The sequence below is a fragment of the Larimichthys crocea genome, chromosome XIII, assembly GCF_000972845.2.
Source record: "Larimichthys crocea isolate SSNF chromosome XIII, L_crocea_2.0, whole genome shotgun sequence".
Lineage (NCBI taxonomy): Eukaryota > Metazoa > Chordata > Actinopteri > Sciaenidae > Larimichthys > Larimichthys crocea.
In genome coordinates, this window is record NC_040023.1 from 45161237 (window position 1) to 45180009 (window position 18773).

The 18773-nt window shown below is 38.7% G+C and overlaps 4 protein-coding genes across 4 annotated transcripts; all 4 read left to right on the top strand.

Annotated features, from left to right (window-relative positions):
* The first annotated feature begins 511 nt into the window (after positions 1-511).
* LOC104920431 (glutathione S-transferase A) lies at positions 512-2091 on the top strand. The gene is made up of 6 exons (XM_010732694.3): positions 512-725; positions 943-1008; positions 1097-1202; positions 1293-1411; positions 1496-1581; positions 1667-2091. Exons 1-6 carry the CDS (start codon positions 558-560, stop codon positions 1797-1799), a joined length of 678 nt encoding a protein of 225 aa, XP_010730996.1. The 5' UTR covers positions 512-557; the 3' UTR covers positions 1800-2091.
* A 373-nt stretch (positions 2092-2464) lies between these two features.
* LOC104920428 (glutathione S-transferase A) lies at positions 2465-6926 on the top strand. The gene is made up of 6 exons (XM_010732692.3): positions 2465-2713; positions 4111-4176; positions 4271-4376; positions 4954-5072; positions 5168-5256; positions 5378-6926. Exons 1-6 carry the CDS (start codon positions 2546-2548, stop codon positions 5508-5510), a joined length of 681 nt encoding a protein of 226 aa, XP_010730994.2. The 5' UTR covers positions 2465-2545; the 3' UTR covers positions 5511-6926.
* A 1508-nt stretch (positions 6927-8434) lies between these two features.
* LOC104920430 (glutathione S-transferase A) lies at positions 8435-10887 on the top strand. The gene is made up of 6 exons (XM_019275407.1): positions 8435-8678; positions 8787-8852; positions 9026-9131; positions 9963-10081; positions 10385-10470; positions 10566-10887. Exons 1-6 carry the CDS (start codon positions 8511-8513, stop codon positions 10696-10698), a joined length of 678 nt encoding a protein of 225 aa, XP_019130952.1. The 5' UTR covers positions 8435-8510; the 3' UTR covers positions 10699-10887.
* An 871-nt stretch (positions 10888-11758) lies between these two features.
* Positions 11759-15001, top strand: LOC104920427 (coagulation factor XI). The gene is made up of 9 exons (XM_010732691.3): positions 11759-11889; positions 11992-12148; positions 12418-12527; positions 12617-12779; positions 12898-13013; positions 13095-13227; positions 13434-13540; positions 14267-14426; positions 14599-15001. The coding sequence occupies exons 1-9, from the start codon at positions 11829-11831 to the stop codon at positions 14729-14731; spliced, it is 1140 nt and encodes a 379-aa protein (XP_010730993.2). The 5' UTR covers positions 11759-11828; the 3' UTR covers positions 14732-15001.
* The last annotated feature ends 3772 nt before the right edge of the window (positions 15002-18773 follow it).

Consider the following 18773-nt stretch of genomic DNA (forward strand, 5'->3'; position numbering starts at 1 on the left):
ATTATAGTCTGAGAGAAAGGATAGAAAGAGGCTGTTCTGTGAATTGTAATAAAAGAAATGAAAGATGTGGTCATAGCTGAAATGAATATTGCTCCGTGCTGAGAGAGGGGAGCAGTATTTGGACAATTGCTTTGAACTTTTGTGGTCACATTTTACTTTGTATGAACTTGAACCGGTTGTGGAAAATGTAAGACCCAGCTGAACCATCTGCTCCTCTCACAATACAACAAAAACCTGGGGAATATCACTGCATAAATATCATGTAGTGAGTAGAACGGGAAGCCATGGTTACATACACTTTCACTTGAAATGCTGTGTATACACATTCTGCAATAAAAAAAACAACAAAAATCACTGAGCATATGTCATTCTTCTTCACTGCATTAATTTCCGACCCTTTATCAGACACTAGAACGCATAGGCGTGCCTCTGCTGACCTTTGGAGTAATGAAGTGCCATAAACAACACAACTGCTGCTCACTTTTGTTTTGCAGTTCCCTGTTTCGCCTTAACATTTTGTTTCATTAACTTCGCGTCTGTCTGTACTGCCCGTGTCCATGGCCAAGTCAATGAGTCTTCTGTGGGGGGCTGGATCACCTCCCTGCTGGAGAGTTATGATCACTTTGGAAGAAAAGAAGCTGCAAGGCTACAAACACAAGCTGCTCTCTTTTGAGAAAGGAGAGCACAAATCACAGGACGTTTTGGAGATTAACCCGAGAGGACAGGTCGGTGTAGCATGCAACACAGGAAAAAACACTATTCATATTCATTGTGTGTATTGAAGTTCAGTCTAGTTAGCTGCTAGAGTAAAATAATATCAACTACCTCCGTTGCTATGGATGGAAGTTTCATTCATTTTGTTCATCTTTGTTCCATGATGTCAAATTAAAAGTATTCATTAATATTCATCAAAAACTTAATAATGTCATTTAATTCTGCCAGCTTCCTGCCTTCAAACATGGAGACAACATACTGAATGAGTCGAGTGCAGCATGTTTATACCTGGAGGTAAAGTGTAAGAGCTGAATGAAACACACTGCCTATTCTCCTTATTTCAATGATTTAAAAAAAAACATTTTCCACTATCCTGTGACAGAATCAGTTCAAGTCTCAGGGCATCAAGCTGATCCCTGACAGCCCTGCAGAACAAGCGCTCATGTACCAACGCATGATGGAGGGTCTCACCCTCACTGATAAACTCAGTAAGACACACACTCATATGAATACAGAGGGAAGAGAAATTAAATGAACAACAGCATTGTGGTGATATTCACACTGATGATCTGTCTTAGATTCAGTCATCTACTATGACTTGTTGGTCCCTGAAGAGGAGAGACATGATTCTGCTGTGAAGAGAAACAGGGAAGGCCTTGCCACTGAGCTCAACCTCTGGGAGGGTTACCTGCAGAAGGTAGTGTATGACCACACATGTGCACAGGCATGTGGAGACACTATGCTGACGGTTGTGTTTCTTTCATTTGATTTCTGCATCAAGGTGGCTGCAGGATCGTACCTGGCAGGTGGTTTCTCCTTGGCTGATGTGATCGTCTTTCCAAATATTGCTTATGCTTTTCGTTTTGGGTGAGTGACTAAGTTCGATGCTTGATGGAGGGATGATTGCACTGTTATTTTTCAGTCACATCATAACCTTGTTACTTCTCTTTAGGTTGTCTGCTGGGCGTTACCCTAAACTTGCCAAATATTACAGCCTGTTGAAGGACAGACCCAGCATTAAAGCCAGCAGACCACCACACTGGCTGGCCAGCCCACAGGGTTATGACATCCTGAAGGATCTCTGAAACACACTAACATTGCCTCTACCATGTTATTGTATATGTGTAAGTTAGTTTAACAGTAAAAATAATGAATTTATACACCAACCAGCCACTGCATTAGGTACATCCATCATTTTTCGGTTTTGTTGATACTGTCATTTATTTAGCACCTTTAAAAAACAGAGTTTACAAAGTGCTTTACAGAGCAGAGGACCCAAAAGAAGGCCACACAGGTTGAGACGTAAAACATAACAGATTCAATGCCACAGAAACAGACAGTACAATAAAAGAAAGATTATAAAAATAAGATTAAAAAAAAGACAATAAAATATAAAGACATGAAAGGATTAAAAAGTAAATAATAAAAAATAGAAAACATAACAAAACAGCATGTCTGTAAAAAAAAAATGAGCTCACTGAAGTAAATATAATAGTTAATATAATATCTCTCTGACACTGAAACACATTGTAAGCTTCGTAAAAGTAAAATATATGGCAGTGTACCTAATGAAGTGGCTGGTTGGTGTGTGTTATATTATTGTAAAATAATTATTTTTTAACTCACTTTTAAATAAATTTATGTGGTAAAGCTGCGTTAAAGAGAAATGATTTGAAACACCATATACTATGACTTCCTCCTCGCCACTAGGTGGCTGTACACGCTTTTATTACAGCTCGAGATCAGCATGAACTGTGGAAGAGAAATAAATCCTATTACTACTTGTCGCTTCAGTAGTAGTGGTGGTGGTGAGGCTGTCATATCTAAAATTATGGCCCAGGACATGACTCTGCTGTGGGGCTCCGGCTCTCCTCCCTGCTGGAGGGTGATGATCGCTCTGGAGGAGAAAAACCTGCAGGGATACAACCAGAAACTGCTGTCCTTTGAGAAAATGGAGCACAAGTCTCAAGAAGTGATAGATATAAATCCCAGGGGACAGGTATGGTGTAGCCTTAGCGTAATCCACTAACATAATATAGACATTTCCCTCCCCCTACATAACATTGTGCATAAAAACCGCACCAGCTCCTGCAGACGCACCCTACAGTCCCACCATTTTTAGTAAGGCAACGCCAAACTCCATTCAAAATTCCTCTATGTAATGTTTGCCAGCTTTACAACTAAAAAGTTGACGTGCTGAAACATATCTGAAGGCTGTAGACGAGTCACATGGGTGTGCGTTTTAATTCGGCTTACATTAAGTTCACCAAGCACACCTTATTTCAGGGGAAAATAATCGTTTCTTAGACACAAACGTACTCGTGATGGGAAGTCCGGCTCTTTTCAAAGATTCAACTCTTTTGACTCGGCTCCCGAATGACTCTTTATTTAATATCGCCCAAAACCTTCTATTTTAGGCTAAATGAGCTATTATGAATAGTTTGTGTGTCGTTAAGCAATTTTTTATTTAGGTTTTCAGAAAATGCATTTTATTCGTTACCAAAAAAATTCTCCAATCTAACGATCAAATGTCAGTTTTCACTCATTTCTTCACATGACACCCTCGCAATTAAATCCAACTTCCCCCGTCACTCTGACACTATGTGTACCTGGCCTGTACCACTACACTTGCCGTCTGCCTTCCTTCTTTCACATAATGGTATGATCGTAGTCTGTCCTTGCACGTGATAGTCCGCATGGTGTGCCCTTCAAAATAAAGTCCTGCCCCTACCTGCATGGATTCTCAGCAGAGCTATGCAGGAGTGGCTGAAGATCCGGCTCTCCCCGACAGGAGTCTGCTCTTATCATTAATAACAAAGAATCGGTTCTTAGAGCCGGCTCGTTCGTGAATGACACATCAATAAAAAGCACCACAGAGGGCAGTAAGGAAAGGGTGATGAGGCAGGAGGTGTACTGTCAGCATGAGGAAGCTTTTTCATTATTTATTAGACGGATGTTATCAGAATACAAGATAAGGTTTAACTGATTGGATTTGAAATGTGTTCTGGTGCATGCCTCATTCATCTTGTATGATTCAGGCCTATGTGTTATACTGTGATACGTGTGCCACCGTTACTATGCAGTAAATATTTGCACATGCCATGCTACATTGGAAAACAATGCAGTTTGTATCTAACTGCGATGTTTTGTTAAAACCACATTATGGTGAGTCTGAGTTTTTGTTGCCCAAGAGTCCCTGTGTGATGCAGCTCAGCAGGTTGTCTTAATTGGCTCCCAGTGGCATTACCATAGAGCTTTTTTCACAGCATGAATTCAACACTTCAATAATTTCATGTCAAAATGAACCGCTGTGAAAAAGGTCTATTAGGTGAGTATATATGGCGATAGCAGTTAATAGTTTGTCTTGCTCACATTATAATTTATTTTATTTTCAAGCTTCCCTCTTTCAAACATGGAGACGTCATCGTGAATGAATCCTATGCTGCCTGTTTTTACCTGGAGGTCAGTGAGCCTGCACATCTACTAAAAAATATACCACTTCCCAACAAATAATTTTGCACATACTAAGAAATGCAACGTGTCTTTTCTCTCTCAGAGTCAGTTTAAGTCCCAGGGAAACAAGCTGATCCCAGACAGCCCGGCAGAACAAGCACTGATGTACCAACGCATGTTTGAGGGACTCACCTTCTACGAAAAACTAAGTAATTAAAATCTCAGCAGTCAGGTCAACACCTTTTAGAGCTACAGAATAAGCGGCCCTCATGATGTATGTTTGTTTATAACTGTATTTTTTTCTACTCTAGTAAAGAATGCACAGTTTAAACTGTTGGAGTCATAATGGCATGTTTCACGTGACGTTGCATCCATAGACAGTATAAAGAATGCATGAGTTGTTTTGAAGCTCAGACTGTGGTAGCTCTGGTTGCTGCCATCTCGGAAGTCTTACCTCTGCCGCCTCTGCCTAATCCAAAAAATGAGGAAAGACGTGGATGCTGGGTGGAGCTGAGGCGAGCTGAATGAAGCCTGAATGCTCAAACAAGCCACCTGTAACAGCAACCACCCAACAATGTTAAACAGTTTTTTTTTAAAAACCTACAACTATATATTTGTTACTTGTTTTTTATAAGATATGAATGGGGCAATAAGAAAAATGTAGCACAATGCAGTTTACATATACAATAAATTATTGATGCTACACTTGTGCCAAGGAAATAATACACCAGGTAAAGCCACTATGCTCTGAATATATTAACATGTGATATGTGTGTTTGGTTTTAGATGCTGTTATCTACTATAACTGGTTTGTCCCTGAAGGAGAGAGGCATGACTCAGCACTGAATCGAAACAGGGAAGCTCTGGTCACTGAACTAAAGCTCTGGGAGGGTTACCTGCAGAAGGTAGAGCATATGCACAGTAAAAACACACAAAGCAATATATAAAATATAATAAGATATATTCAAATATGCTGTATTTGTCACCTCATTCTTTCAAGCTGGGCTCGGGCTCTCACCTGGCAGGACCATCCTTCTCTCTAGTGGATGTCACTGTTTTTCCAACTGTTGCTACTCTCTTCAGATTTGGGTAAGTGGAAGAAGGCTGTTGCATTTTCCTTTTGCCGCACTACGTAGTAAAATAAAGTGATGATCTCTAGATCTATGGCTTGATACTGCAGTTTGAATGTCTCCTGCATTTTGTTCTATAGGTTGTCTGCTGAAAAGTACCCTAAACTGGGAGAGTATTACGCTCTGTTGAAGGAGCGGCCCAGTGTCAAAGCCAGCTGGCCTCCTCACTGGCTGGAGAACCCTAAAGGACAAGACACACTCAAAGACATGTGAGATTCTCGCATGTTTTACAGTCACATCTGCCTGTAATGTTTTGGTTTCTACAAAAATGCAGTTGTTTAACGTAGTTTCAGCTCACATTTTGTCCAATAGATACAGCTCTATTTTTCTGACACTGAAAAAGAAAGTAAGTGTTGATGTTCAGAGTATGTTCTAAATATATTACTGTTAGAATGGCAGAGAGTCTTTTTGTTGTTGTTGTTGTTGTCAAACTAACCTTTAGATGGAGTATAATCTTTGACAGAAATCATTTAATAAACACAAGCTATGTTTAACTGTGCAGCATGTCATGTTTGCAAGGTAACAGGCATCGCATTGTGATAGTGTTGACAGTTGACAGTGTTCATCTGTTTGTTGCCCAGATACATTATCTGTATTACCTGTTGACTAATACTAATACATGTACAAGTTATAGCAGTTTTTAATGCCTGTTGAGTCTTCCTCTGAAGTCAGTTATTTCAGATGAATATGGTTCAATGTATCCTCAATAACCTCAAATACAGCTAATGTCATTTGAAACCGGCATGTCTGCTCTACAGTTACTGTAGATGTCACTGCTGAAGGGGTAAAAAAAAAAAAAGTCTGAGTGCAAGAGATTTGTTGAAGTTTGGACTATCGATTTCTGTTTTAGAGCTTGTGTAGAAGGCCACATAAAAGGTAAACATGACTTAAATGTCAGTATTCAGATCAAGTTCAACACTGATTTTCAGTCTCCCAGCTATACAAAAAAAGTAGGTGGTGTCTTTGAGGCCATAACCTGAGAGTTTTCTGGTTTGAATGGTGGTGCCCAAACCAGTTTGCTCTGTGCAAAGGTAAATGAAATACCCTGTGTAATCATGAGTTTGCATAAATAAGCTTTCCTCAGCTTTTTTGATTCTATATCACATCCTGTGCATGATTTTGTGTAAAATGCACAGCTTCTTTTAGACACAAGAGAAATTCACTGTATGTTGGACTTTATCCCTTCGAAAAAGTAAACAGACCTGTTGCATCTGCCATGCAGACACATTTATGTGCTTTAGGAGGTTGGGTTCAGATCGTGCACGCAAATAAGAGAGCGGTCCCAGTTCTACTGAGTAGAGCAACACTTAAGTGACTTCTGGTTCCTCTTTTTGGCCCTTTTATTTGACAATACCTCTTGGATGCTGTGGATTTGGGGCTCCCCTTCGGATAATGATTAAAGGGCAGATTTGAAATAAGTATAAAGTAGAAACCAGACCTCTCATCTCTCTGATTAAACTTTTAAGACTCACGTGTCATTAAATGAAAACACTGGAAATATATAGAGCCACAGATCTTGCTCTCTATGACTGTGACATTAAATTAATGCTAAAAGCTGATTATTACATGACCAAATGTATAATGTTCTAAAATAAAAGCCAAATAGTGGACAAATATATCAGAATGTGACTTTATTTTGGAAACAAAAGATCTAAACAAAAAAATTATATCTATGCATTGAAATATGTATCTGTAGCCGATGTGTCTCCAAGATCTTCATCTTTGCTGCAGGGCCTCTACATTAAAAAGGAAAAAGAACTACAGCCTCAGCTTCATTCATTCAACCTTTATTTATACAGAAGTGATCCAGTGGGAGCAGTCCTGTTTTCCATGGCCACCCTCTGTACACAAAGCATGTGTGGTCATCAAACTAACATATTAGATATTTATTAAAAAAGTTCCAAGTCATGCATGTAGAGCAGAACCTGTAACGTTTGTAGAAAAACCAGTTGTACTGTAGCAATGCTGTTCATCCTTCCAAGACATGCAAAATGTTTGTCATGCTAGTCAAGCAAAATGAAGCTGATAAGCCAACGTACGCCCACTTGCAGCCCTCACACTCAACAAGAAAACAGACTGCATACCATTTCTGAATGAAGATGACAAGATATGAATATTTGGAAAGTCATGGGTGCACTGTGTCAAAAACATTACAGTTATAGCCAGAAGCTCTACATGAAACTTCTCAGAAACCTAAAATAATACTGGTCAGTAGCTGAATGTATTGTTGAAAAAAAAAAAGTTTCAGCAAAAGCATGTGATTTATTTTCTTCATCAAGCTGACCAAAATAAAAAAAGACAGTGATTGCACACTTCATCTAATGAATGACAGAACTGTGCTGTGCTGAGTTCAAAGACTGACTCAGAGAAAGAGGAACAAAGAGACTGTGAGTTGAATGCATGAATAGAGGGTGCCACTTTAAATGTCTCTCAAATATAATGTGATTTAGATCAGTGGTGTGTTTTACATTCAGAAGATTATTTGATTGTCTCATTTGAATGTGTGTGACAGAAACCGGTTTTATTGTGTGTGCGTGCAGGGGTGTGTGGAAAGTGCTGAGTCACTGTGAGTTTTCAACAGTCAAGTCTCAGGATGCCATGAACAGGCGACAGGAAAACTGCACAATCACTGCAGGAATAGTTTCAATCAGATAGCATGGGTTTACACAGATTTCTATCATCTAAGCAATGTTTGCTGGAATGCTACAGTAATACACACTACCACAGCAGAAGCCTAGCAAGAAGACAGTTTTGTTACTGCAACAGGACTGATTGTCTTGTTGTTCATTTCACATCATATTTTTATCTACTTTTATTGTTTTATTTAATGTATAGTTCTAAATTGTTCACTGTTATAATTCAAAAGCCCCTATTAGAGCACAGGATTGTGCTATTTTAGTTAATGTTTTCATATTAATCATATATAATGTTCCTGTGTGCGTATGGGATCAAAGAGTATTAATGCAAAGCAAGATAAGTCACTCCCCCTTACGTCTTACAAGCTGCACTGAGCTGTGTTAAGTGTGTGTGTGTGTGTGTGTGTGTGTGTGTGTGTGTGTGTGTGTCACGGAAATGGGAGGGTACTATTCCAGTTGCAATGATCACAGTGGGTTGGAGGTTGTTATATAACCACCAGATTCCAGCTTCGCTTTTCACACCTTCCACCTTTCACAACTTCCACTGTTGCCGGTTGTAGAAGTTCACTCTCAAACAATGGCCAAGGACATGACTCTGCTGTGGGGCTCCGGCTCTCCTCCCTGCTGGAGGGTGATGATCGCTCTGGAGGAGAAGAACCTGCAGGGATACAACCAGAAACTGCTGTCCTTTGAGAAAATGGAGCACAAGTCAAAGGAAGTCATGGAAATGAATCCCAGGGGACAGGTAAGTTAACACCTCATTACCTAGAAATAATAGAAATCTTCCATAGTGTCAGAATGCTTTTTCCTTACACATGCACAAAGTTTTTATTCAAATCTATCTTTCTTAAAGCTCCCTGCCTTCAAACATGGAGACAGAGTCCTGAATGAGTCCTACGCTGCCTGCATGTACCTTGAGGTAAGAACTTGGCCAAGCTACTGCACTTGGCCCTAGTTAAAGTTTTATGCTGCCATATGCCACCAAGGAGTTAATAATTAGGAGGGCTCTTTGTGTCTTGAACAATGCCGACACCGCAGAGGGAAAGACACCGGAGCTGTTTACAATTGTTCTTTTCATGTCTCCAACAACAGAGCCAGTTCAAGTCTCAGGGAAACAAGCTGATCCCTGACTGCCCCGCTGAACAGGCACTGATGTACCAGCGCATGTTTGAGGGTCTTACATTCAACGAGAAAATGGGTATGTAACCCTGACAACGGTTTAGTTTAGCTTTTCCACCATTGTTTTTTCAAAACAAGTCACCCCTGATGATCTTGTAAATCCTGCATATCAATATTAATAAATAGTTATTATTATTATTAAAGCAGGCTACTAAGGCTATTTCTCAGTAATACATGCACTTTATGACTTAGCTGATGTTGTTGCCATTTAGTCTCTCTTTTGGGACTTGTGGAACATCTTGTGGAGACTTCATGCTTCAGTCAATCTCCTTAGAGGGAACGCCACATCAACTGCTCGCCTCTCCCAAGAGAGCTGAGTTGTTCAAAACACACGGCATGCACTAATGAGCTGTGCATTCACATTATAAAGCCATCATCCATTAAGTCTATATGGTGGACAGACAGTGATGATGAGAGGTCATATGTTAATCCCACAAAGGATCACATGCCACGAGAAGATTGCATGCAAAGCTCAAGTCATGAGGGTACTTTCAATTCATTGCACAAAAAAAATAAATCACTGGGTTAAAGTTGACCCAGTTTGGGGCCAATACTAGGTTAAGGTGGTTACTGTAAGTGGTTTTCTAGCCACTGGTACTGGGTGAAATAGTGTGTATAATCAACTTGTGTATTTATAAAGTGAACATAGTATTTTCTACAAACTTTATTTGAGCCACTTTTAATGTCTTCACTGATGCTGACACCCTTAAATGCTGAGGAAATGAAAGCAATTAGTCAGCACAATTTAGGAGTGGAGGTTGCACAATGTGGTTAGATTTTATTGGTGTCTCTCGTACTTTTTTATTATCTCAGCCATCACAACTAAAAACCTGTTCTTACATTTTTCCAGCAAGTGTTATCTACTACAACTGGAAGGTCCCGGAGGGAGAGAGGCATGACTCTGCTGTGAAGAGGAACAGAGAAGTTCTGAGTGCTGAAGTCAAGCTTTGGGAGGGATACCTGGAGAAGGTAAAGCTGAAGATAAAATACTATCACTGCATGACAAAAAAGAAAAAGGACAAAAACTACAGAGCTGCAAAGGGAGACAGTTAACTGAAACGGATAAACACATAAACAGTCGGCAAATGTATTTTAGTTAAGCTACTGTATAACCATTAATCTCAGCTGATATTTAAGTACATTATGTAAATGTCAAGGGGGAAAGTAATAAATGAATGCAGCTCTGTCTAGTAGGTGTCATGAGAATCCTGTGATCTGTCAGATTCCTTTCCAGCACATGACTGTGGCCTCAACTCTTGTTTTGTCTTCTAGAGATCAGGCTGTTTCCTGGCAGGAAAGAACTTTTCACTGGCTGATGTGGTCGTTTATCCAAGCATCTCTTATCTCTTCCGTTTTGGGTATGTCTGCTTTAACTTCCTTGACAAAATGAATGCATTGATTGCCACGCGGCGAAACATTTGTAATTTTACACCAACTTTTCTCCATTCTATAGGTTATGTGAAGAGCGTTACCCTAAAATGGCAGCTTACTATAACTGCCTTAAGGACAGACCCAGCATCAAAGCCACCTGGCCCCCTACCTGGCTGGAGAACCCACAGGGACAAGACCTGCTGAAAGACATCTGAGATGCTGACACACTAGAAGTGTTCATGTTGTGTAATATGTAACCTCAACTTCAGTTGGCAGCATTTAAGAAATATGCATTTACTTTTCTGTAGTTGTTTTCTAGCAGAATTTGTTTGTGATTTAAACCGCAGATTATATTACATTGTGTGGTGTAAACAAAAGCAATAAAAAAATGACTTTCATCTTCACATGCTTTATTCATTTCAAGTTCCGTATCCACAGAGACTTCTCTAAGCCCATTTTTGACTGGAAGGATGTTTTACAGAGCTCTATCTTTAAGCTTTAATCAGCATGACAGCACACCTGACTCATCACTAAAAATATCCGCCATTTCCACATTGTCACAGCTTGAAAATCTAGAACATGTAAACAAATACAAAGTCCACTGGAAGTCAACTAAAGTCACACGTCTGAACTTACAGTCTCTTTTTCAGCAGATATCTTAATCACTACAAGCCTAAACTATGTGCGCTGTTTATTCAGTTTGGGAAACTCCACGATCTCCATACGCTTTGATGGGACGAGAGAATTTCTCCATTGCTAGGTCGTTACTAAGGCCTAGGCTACTTGCTGGAGTAGTGAACTGGGTTCCATTACACATAGGAGTCTACTGCTGTGACTGATTGTTTTCCAGGTATTAGTCAGACTCTGTGTATCTACATAAAAATGGAGATCAGAACAGAAAACGTGTGGCCTAAGGCACACCTGTGCAATAATCATGCTGTCTAATCAGCATCTTGATATGCCACACCTGTGAGGTGGGATGGATTATCTCGGCAAAAACAGAAGTGCTCACTATCAGATTTAGACAGATTTGTGAACAATATTTAAGAGAAATGGTTATTTTGTGTATATAGAAAATGTTTTAGATCTGTGTGTTCATCTCATGAAAAATCGGAGCAAAAACAAAAGTGTTGCATTTACATTATTGTTCAGTGTATTTACAATTTTTTAGTTAAACCCTCCTCCAGACAAATATTGACACTCTTATCTTATTGCACAATAAGGTAAATGTACAAGGGTCAATGCGAGCCAATCGGATGATGTGAATGGATATATATTCTGTGATTCTTAAAGCGTCCTAGCAGAACCACCGTTCGCTTTGCAGATTATCATCAAAACTGAGAAGATGGGAACATATTTGATTTTGGTGGTTCTGCTCTCTATCTACAGCAGCTCCTTTAGTGAAGGTAAACACAACATTATAATGTATATTGTGCCTACCTATGTGCGACCAGATGTTGAATTATTTAAATGTGTGTGTTTCTTTTCCTATTTTTTTTTTTTTTCAGGATGTAATCGAGAGCTTCTGGTAAATGTGGATTTTCCAGGAACAGACATAACATCGCTCTATTCTCCTGATGCTGACCACTGTCAGCAGCTTTGTACCGACCACCCCTCCTGCCTCTTCTTTACTTTTATTCGGGCTGACTGGACTAGAGATAATAGGTACTAAAGTTTTTATAATCCAGAGTTACCAGAGGTCAAGAGGATGCAACATGTAAATCATTGTGTAAATGAAAAAATAAATCAAAGCACAGAGTATTTTTCTTCATTGCAAACATGCAGTTATAATCTCTTTTACGGTCTTTCATTTTAAGACTGCTGCCTTAACTTATTATCTCATTTTCATGGGTACTTACTAATTGTTTTTCACTGCAACAGGGATGACCCCAGTTAAATACACACACATCCCTCCCATCTTCCCTTCTCTGCAGGCACTTCTACTGCTACCTGAAGAACACTGCCTCTGGACAACCCAATGTTCGGACTCAACTTCTTGGTGTTACCTCTGGCTTTTCTCTCAAACCCTGCAGCCCACAACCACGTAGGCTCACAAATATTTAAAACCATAAAAACCACCACAAGAAGGTAATGCATTGCCACACTCTCATTTACTCTCTGTCTTTCTGCCAGAGCGTTGCCTGTCTCAGGTGTACCAGAAATTGGACTTCTTTGGGCAAGACTACAGAACCTTGTTTACAGCAGACTATGAGGAGTGTCAAAGAGCTTGCACACAGGACCCTGCCTGTCGGTTCTTTACTTTTGTTAATGAGAACTATACACTAGAAAAAATCAGGTAAAACTAGATACAAATTTCCATGAGAACAGTGTTTGTGGAGCAATATCGAGTTCACAAACTTGCTTATTGGCCTGCAGTTTTTCCTGACTGTGTAGTTATTTCTGTTCTGTTTTAGGTACAAGTGCCACCTTAAATTCAGCTGGACGGTACCAAGGACTAGGGTCGTAGCCACAGCTGGTTTAGTGTCTGGATTCGCCCACAAAACACTAGTAACTCAACACTTTAACACAGGTACACAGTCTAAGCAAACACCATAACATTCAGCAGGTTGTTGTGCATGCTTTCATATTGTATTATCCATGTTTTGTACAGCATGTGAGGGCAAGCTGTTTCCAGACACTGACATCCAGGGAAGCAGCTATGAGACACTGACAGCTGCCTCTCCTGGACACTGTCAGACATTGTGCTCTGATCATCCACTCTGCACCTACTTCACTTATGTCAGGTAGTGTGTGTTAAACAGTGGCAAAAAACAACAACGCAAAGACAATACAATGAAGAATTATAAAGTTATATTAGCTTAGTTTATTGTTCCAGCACCTGACAGGATCCTATCTGTTCTGATGTGCTTAAATATTTGGGTCTCATTTTCAGTCAAACCTGTTCTCTACTTTATCTCAAAATTACAAGGTTTATTACTTTTTTCTGCAGTAATGACTTCACTTGTTACCTGAAGAAGAATCCAGATGAAATTGTAACCAAACCTAAACAAGGATATACATCTGGGTTACCTGCACGGTTCTGTCAGTTGGATAATGGTACGTATCACTAATCAACATTAAAACTGTGATAATGGACATGTCTTCAGTAGACCATCACAAACTTTAGAGCTACAGGAATTATTTTGGCTGGCTGAATTGATTGACTCAGTAACTTAATGTTGTATTTTGCCCTGGTCTTTTTAACCATGCCAAGAACATGGTTGTATGGATTGCAGCACTAGTCTGATTTTACTTATAGTGAAATCTCTCAACATATACTGGATGAATTAGCATTATATTTTCTACAGATTTTTATGGTTCCCAGGTGATGTATGCTAATGACTTTGGTGATCACCTGACTTTTGAGTTGAGTGAAATGTCTCAACAGCTACTGAAAGGATTGCCATGAAATTTAGTACACACATTCATATTGCCCACAGGATGAAGTGTACTTTTCATGGCTGAGTTAGTATGGATGTAATCTCTTAAGTCTTGTTGAGCAATATGAATATTTAGGACCAAATAAATAGGAGTTTTCTTGTAATGTTTCATCTGTCTGCATTTATGAAAAGGCAACTTTAACTTTAAACTTAAATGGCAACATTATTCAATCAATGATTAAGAAACAAAGATAAAAAAAAAACTGTAATTTTATAACACTGCATGTACAGAAACCTGACAGTTATTTTAAATCGCATATTAAAACGACTGGAATTTATCTTTCTAGTTTATTGTTAATGAAGTATTTACCAATCAGAAGAAGTTTAACCCTGTTCCTAACAGAATGGCTTAAGGAGGCTCATGAAGGGATAGATTTCCCAGGTTCTGACATTCGCTATGAGCTGATGGATGATGCAGAGACATGTCAGACGACCTGTACTCAGGATGCTAACTGCCAGTTCTACACCTATGTCACGAAAAACTTCCATAGCTCTGTTCACTGGTACAGTATTCTCTTTACGTTCACGCAAACTGTATAAATATTATCCATATTTTTATATAAACATTGTATCAGAAACTTTGACTTGATCATCACTTATGTAGACCCAATTTAGAATTTGATGACAACTGTATTTACGTGTCTAATCAAAGATGTTGTTGATGTTATGTTCTAGGCGTCGCTGCTACCTCAAGCGTGCCATCACCATACCTGCTCCTTCTAAAGTTACCAAACTGGCCAATGCTGTGTCTGGATTCTCCCTCAAAAATGTACAGAGTGCTTTACCCAGCACCAGTCATATTGTCTAATCCAGTAAATGATTTAGCAGTGTGGAGTTTGTTAATATGAGAGATGTCATTCTGGCCTCTCCACCCTTCAATTTTCTCTTTCAGCTTGTTGCACCACATCTAACTTTTATTTTGTTGAGTGTCTGAGATTGTATGTCAAGCAACAGCTTTACATGCGCTCTCAGACACTCACAATTCCCTCCTCTTCCTCGCTTTAATACTTTAACATAAGTGCTTGATTCTCTTACTGTTTACAAAAACAATAAAAAAGCTTTCAACCTGTTTTATTAATTTGAAAGTCTCATTCACACAGCCAACTTTTACCAGGAATATGTTCTAGAGAGCTACAGTATGCATGATGAGAGCAATGATTAAAAACAGATGTACTTCTACACAAATACATCCTATTACAGGTATCAATTTAATATAAGGTAAATTCCTAGATACAGTTCGTAATCATGCAATTGATGAAAGGTCAATGTCCATAGTTTGAATCATTTCAAAGTCATAATATTTATAGTTTTCAGTCATAATTTGTATCTAACAATAACTAGTAGTTATTAAAATAATTAGTATAAGAACATGTGATGTTTTACATAGTAAGTGAAATAAAATGCAACATTTTTACAAGATTAGGACAGTTTAGTTCATTTTTTATTTTTTTAAGCAGACCTGGCAGCACCTGTATAATAACCTATGCATGTATGTAAATGGGAAATAAGGTGCTTCAACTTGAGATAATATTTAGTCGTACCATATAACAGGCAAGTGCACGCACTGATTTCTTTCTGGATTATGTACAAATTGCACCATTTTTTAAATGTTGGATCCTTTTTCTCAGGATTACAGATTAGGATATCCTTCAAGATATTAGCAATGAATCAACAAGCCTCGTCTGTCTGTGCTGTGTGTGAGTGACGTTACACAGTGTAGATCGAGGCTTGCCTCCAGGGCTGGAGCAACGTGTAACTATATGTGCAACACTTACATCTAGTGGTTATAATGGGTACTGCATGCCGGATTCAAACTACTGGAGAGAGTCGTCTCCTTCCACGCAGACTCAGAGCTCAAACGGTAGTTGCCTGATTGCAGACAATACACGAGTGAAAACGAGTGCAATATCAACTTCTACGATAGTCTTGCTCACATTCTATGTTGCAAAATAAATGACAAATAAACACCATTAATAACAATCTAGTTATTGTGTATTGGGCAACTTTAAGCAATTCATTTAGAGCTGAAGTGGAAAAGTAGCTGTGACCTGATCAATCTTCTCTAATGGACTCCAGGGAAACAGCGGCATCTGGCGGTAAGAGCCGAGTAGGTACCACTGTTTACTGATGATTATGTGGTGTTATTTTGATATTTTATTTAACACATTGTATTTGTTGTGGTGTTGTAGGTAGTGTTTATGGAAACTTTATAAGAGAAAAAAATAGATTAAATTTATAAGGGGAAAAGTCACCACTACCTGGCCAGTCTTCCCTGCTGACACTTTGTTCCAATCCCTTCTGAGAAAAGCGTCCACCTCCTGTAATTCGATCCGGATTGGTCCCAATTTTGTTACTTTACAAGATACACTGTGGGTCAGAATCTCTCTCACAAAATAATGTTATGGCATCCTGTTACGACCATATGAAAGGGTATGAAAGAAGTAACATAAAAAACAGATTTTAAAGGTTATTAAACTAAAGTATTTTATTAAATGAAAGTTTTAGATCGTTTTTAACAAAAGGAGGTGAGGCCAAAGGGAACTAAGGGCGAGCGAGTGCTGTTAAACAAACAAACCAATATAACAAAAAGAGAACTCTAAACAGAGCCTATATTATCTAACTAGAAAATCAAAACGAGAAAGAAAAACCTCACTAACTACGCTACTAGCAGATAACAATCAAAAACAGCACCTCTAAACTAATGGGGCTAATAGAAATATACTCTAGTGTGATCAGTGTATATATATCTAAACTAATCCCTGCCCAGTCCCAACAATTCAATACACTAACCTCCACAGTTACGAATACCAACAAACGAGGCAAGATAGATATTTTTTGGGTTTACAAGAGGAAACTGTGTGTAAATCTGCTGAAAAAACAGATCTCATTGTTAAATGCAAAGAATCTAATGTAATCTCTGTTGTCTCCAAATTTGTTTCATATCTGGCGACCCTCAGTGTCAACATGGGCGTTGATCACACAGGCCAAAAGATCACCTTCCAGATCATTGGACCTGACTGTTAAAAAAATCTTCTCTGTCATCTCAAAAACTCTTGTCAAGAACAAGACACTACATGCTCTACCTGCCTGCAACTATTTAAATTACACCAGTTATCAGTTGTTTATTGTCTGTTTATATTATAAAGCATTAAAGACTCTGTTGCTCTTATTTTGTAGGGCCTTCCAACAGGGCCTCCGTGTGACAGAACATGTGTCAAGTGTATTTGCTATTTTAATTTTATTCAAATAGGTTGACTGAGTCTTCTTTGGCAGTAAGAGAAGTCATGCTCAGCCACCTGTGGCTTATATCATGTTACACCGCTAAGCTCTGAGAAACTGGATCCGTAGGAGGTGTGGTAAGTTTAAGTAAATTAACTTTGCAAACTTGTTCTCACAACTCTCTAACCTTTCTCTCACCAATTCTAATCTGGCCTTTCTATTCTTGATGAATATTAATGGTTTGTACTTTGTGTTGAATCCTCTGTATTTGGTCTGGTAAAGTCTTCTCTTTATGGTAGACTTAGAGAATGGTATGTCTACCTCCTGGTGTGTTCTTGGCTTGATGTTGTTAGGGGTTTTTCTTTACCATGGAAAGGATCCTGTGATCATCCACCACTGCTTTCTTCTGTGGATGTCCAGGCCTTTTTGCAGACCTCATGAGTGTTTTCTTCTTTCTTTACCAAACAGTTGAATTGGCTACTCCTAATGTTCCTGATCTCTAAACGATCTAATGGATTTTCTTTTCTTCCTTTGACCACATGTTGTGGGTTCATAGCAACAGCTTGCAGATGCGAATGTCACACCTGGAATCAACTCCGGACCTTTCACCTGCTTCATTGATGAAGAAATAACAAAGGAATAGCTCACAGCTATCCTCTTGAAAAAGAGGGAGCTACACGTTAAAGATCTGTAATTCCTAAACCTTTTATCCAATTTGGATGTTAATACCCTCAAATTAAAGCTGAGATACTGCACTTTAAGCCCATATGTATTCACTATTCACTATTCACTATTATTTAACCAAAACTTGAATATATTTTGGTAAACAGCCAGCGTGTCTCAGTGTGCAAATATATATGGACATAGCTGTATATGATACATGATGAGATTCAGAGGCTCCTGAACACTTTCCTCCCTCCTGACCTGATCATTGATGAGCAATTTCTCCACAACAGAGGGCACTTCATTACATTAGTCACCAGTGCACAACCAACAATAAATAAAATTTAATTAAATTAAATGAAAAGTATTAAAGAAAAGTATTCGCATATGATCATAAAAGAAAAGAAAAGAAATCTATGAGTTCCTACTTTATTGTTAATGCAATAAAATAAGTAATAATAATAGTTAAAAAGTAATAATAATATTACAATAACAACAATTATAGCAAATAAGGTAATGAATAGTCCCTAAGGTGCTTTTCCTGAGCATCTCAGTCCTGGCCTGGCATCTGCTGTCCATATTATTTACTTCTTGTCTCTTCTCTCTTCTATATTTGTTAATGGTGTGTGCTCACCACTCTGATTACTTTATTTAGTTTGTTTTATGTGTGTCTGTTGGAAAGCACTTGCTTTTCAAGTGCTATGTAAATGAAATAAACTTGAAACTTCCACGCTAAGACCAGTTACCCAGTACAAATTACATCTCTAGGTTTGTTCAGGCAGAAAACATTGCCAAGTTTTGCCATGAGTTGTTTCTATAACCTACTGTAGTGTTTCTCTCTGATCTCATCTACTGATCTTTCTGATGACACAAGTTAATAAAACATACACCAAAGCTTTAGATATGCAAATCATTTAGAAGTATAAATGTGTGAGCTGCGATACAGTCTTTCAGGCAATTCCTGCAGT

Coding starts and splice junctions, on each gene's coding strand:
- LOC104920431 (XM_010732694.3), top strand. CDS start 558: ATGGCCAAGTCAATGAGTCTTCTGTGGGGGGCTGGATCACCTCCCTGC. Junction 726..942: donor AGATTAACCCGAGAGGACAG/GTCGGTGTAGCA, acceptor TAATTCTGCCAG/CTTCCTGCCTTCAAACATGG. Junction 1,009..1,096: donor CAGCATGTTTATACCTGGAG/GTAAAGTGTAAG, acceptor ATCCTGTGACAG/AATCAGTTCAAGTCTCAGGG.
- LOC104920428 (XM_010732692.3), top strand. CDS start 2,546: ATGGCCCAGGACATGACTCTGCTGTGGGGCTCCGGCTCTCCTCCCTGC. Junction 2,714..4,110: donor ATATAAATCCCAGGGGACAG/GTATGGTGTAGC, acceptor TTTATTTTCAAG/CTTCCCTCTTTCAAACATGG. Junction 5,257..5,377: donor GCTACTCTCTTCAGATTTGG/GTAAGTGGAAGA, acceptor TTTGTTCTATAG/GTTGTCTGCTGAAAAGTACC.
- LOC104920430 (XM_019275407.1), top strand. CDS start 8,511: ATGGCCAAGGACATGACTCTGCTGTGGGGCTCCGGCTCTCCTCCCTGC. Junction 8,679..8,786: donor AAATGAATCCCAGGGGACAG/GTAAGTTAACAC, acceptor TCTTTCTTAAAG/CTCCCTGCCTTCAAACATGG. Junction 10,082..10,384: donor GGGAGGGATACCTGGAGAAG/GTAAAGCTGAAG, acceptor TTTGTCTTCTAG/AGATCAGGCTGTTTCCTGGC.
- LOC104920427 (XM_010732691.3), top strand. CDS start 11,829: ATGGGAACATATTTGATTTTGGTGGTTCTGCTCTCTATCTACAGCAGC. Junction 11,890..11,991: donor CAGCAGCTCCTTTAGTGAAG/GTAAACACAACA, acceptor TTTTTTTTTCAG/GATGTAATCGAGAGCTTCTG. Junction 12,149..12,417: donor GACTGGACTAGAGATAATAG/GTACTAAAGTTT, acceptor CCTTCTCTGCAG/GCACTTCTACTGCTACCTGA.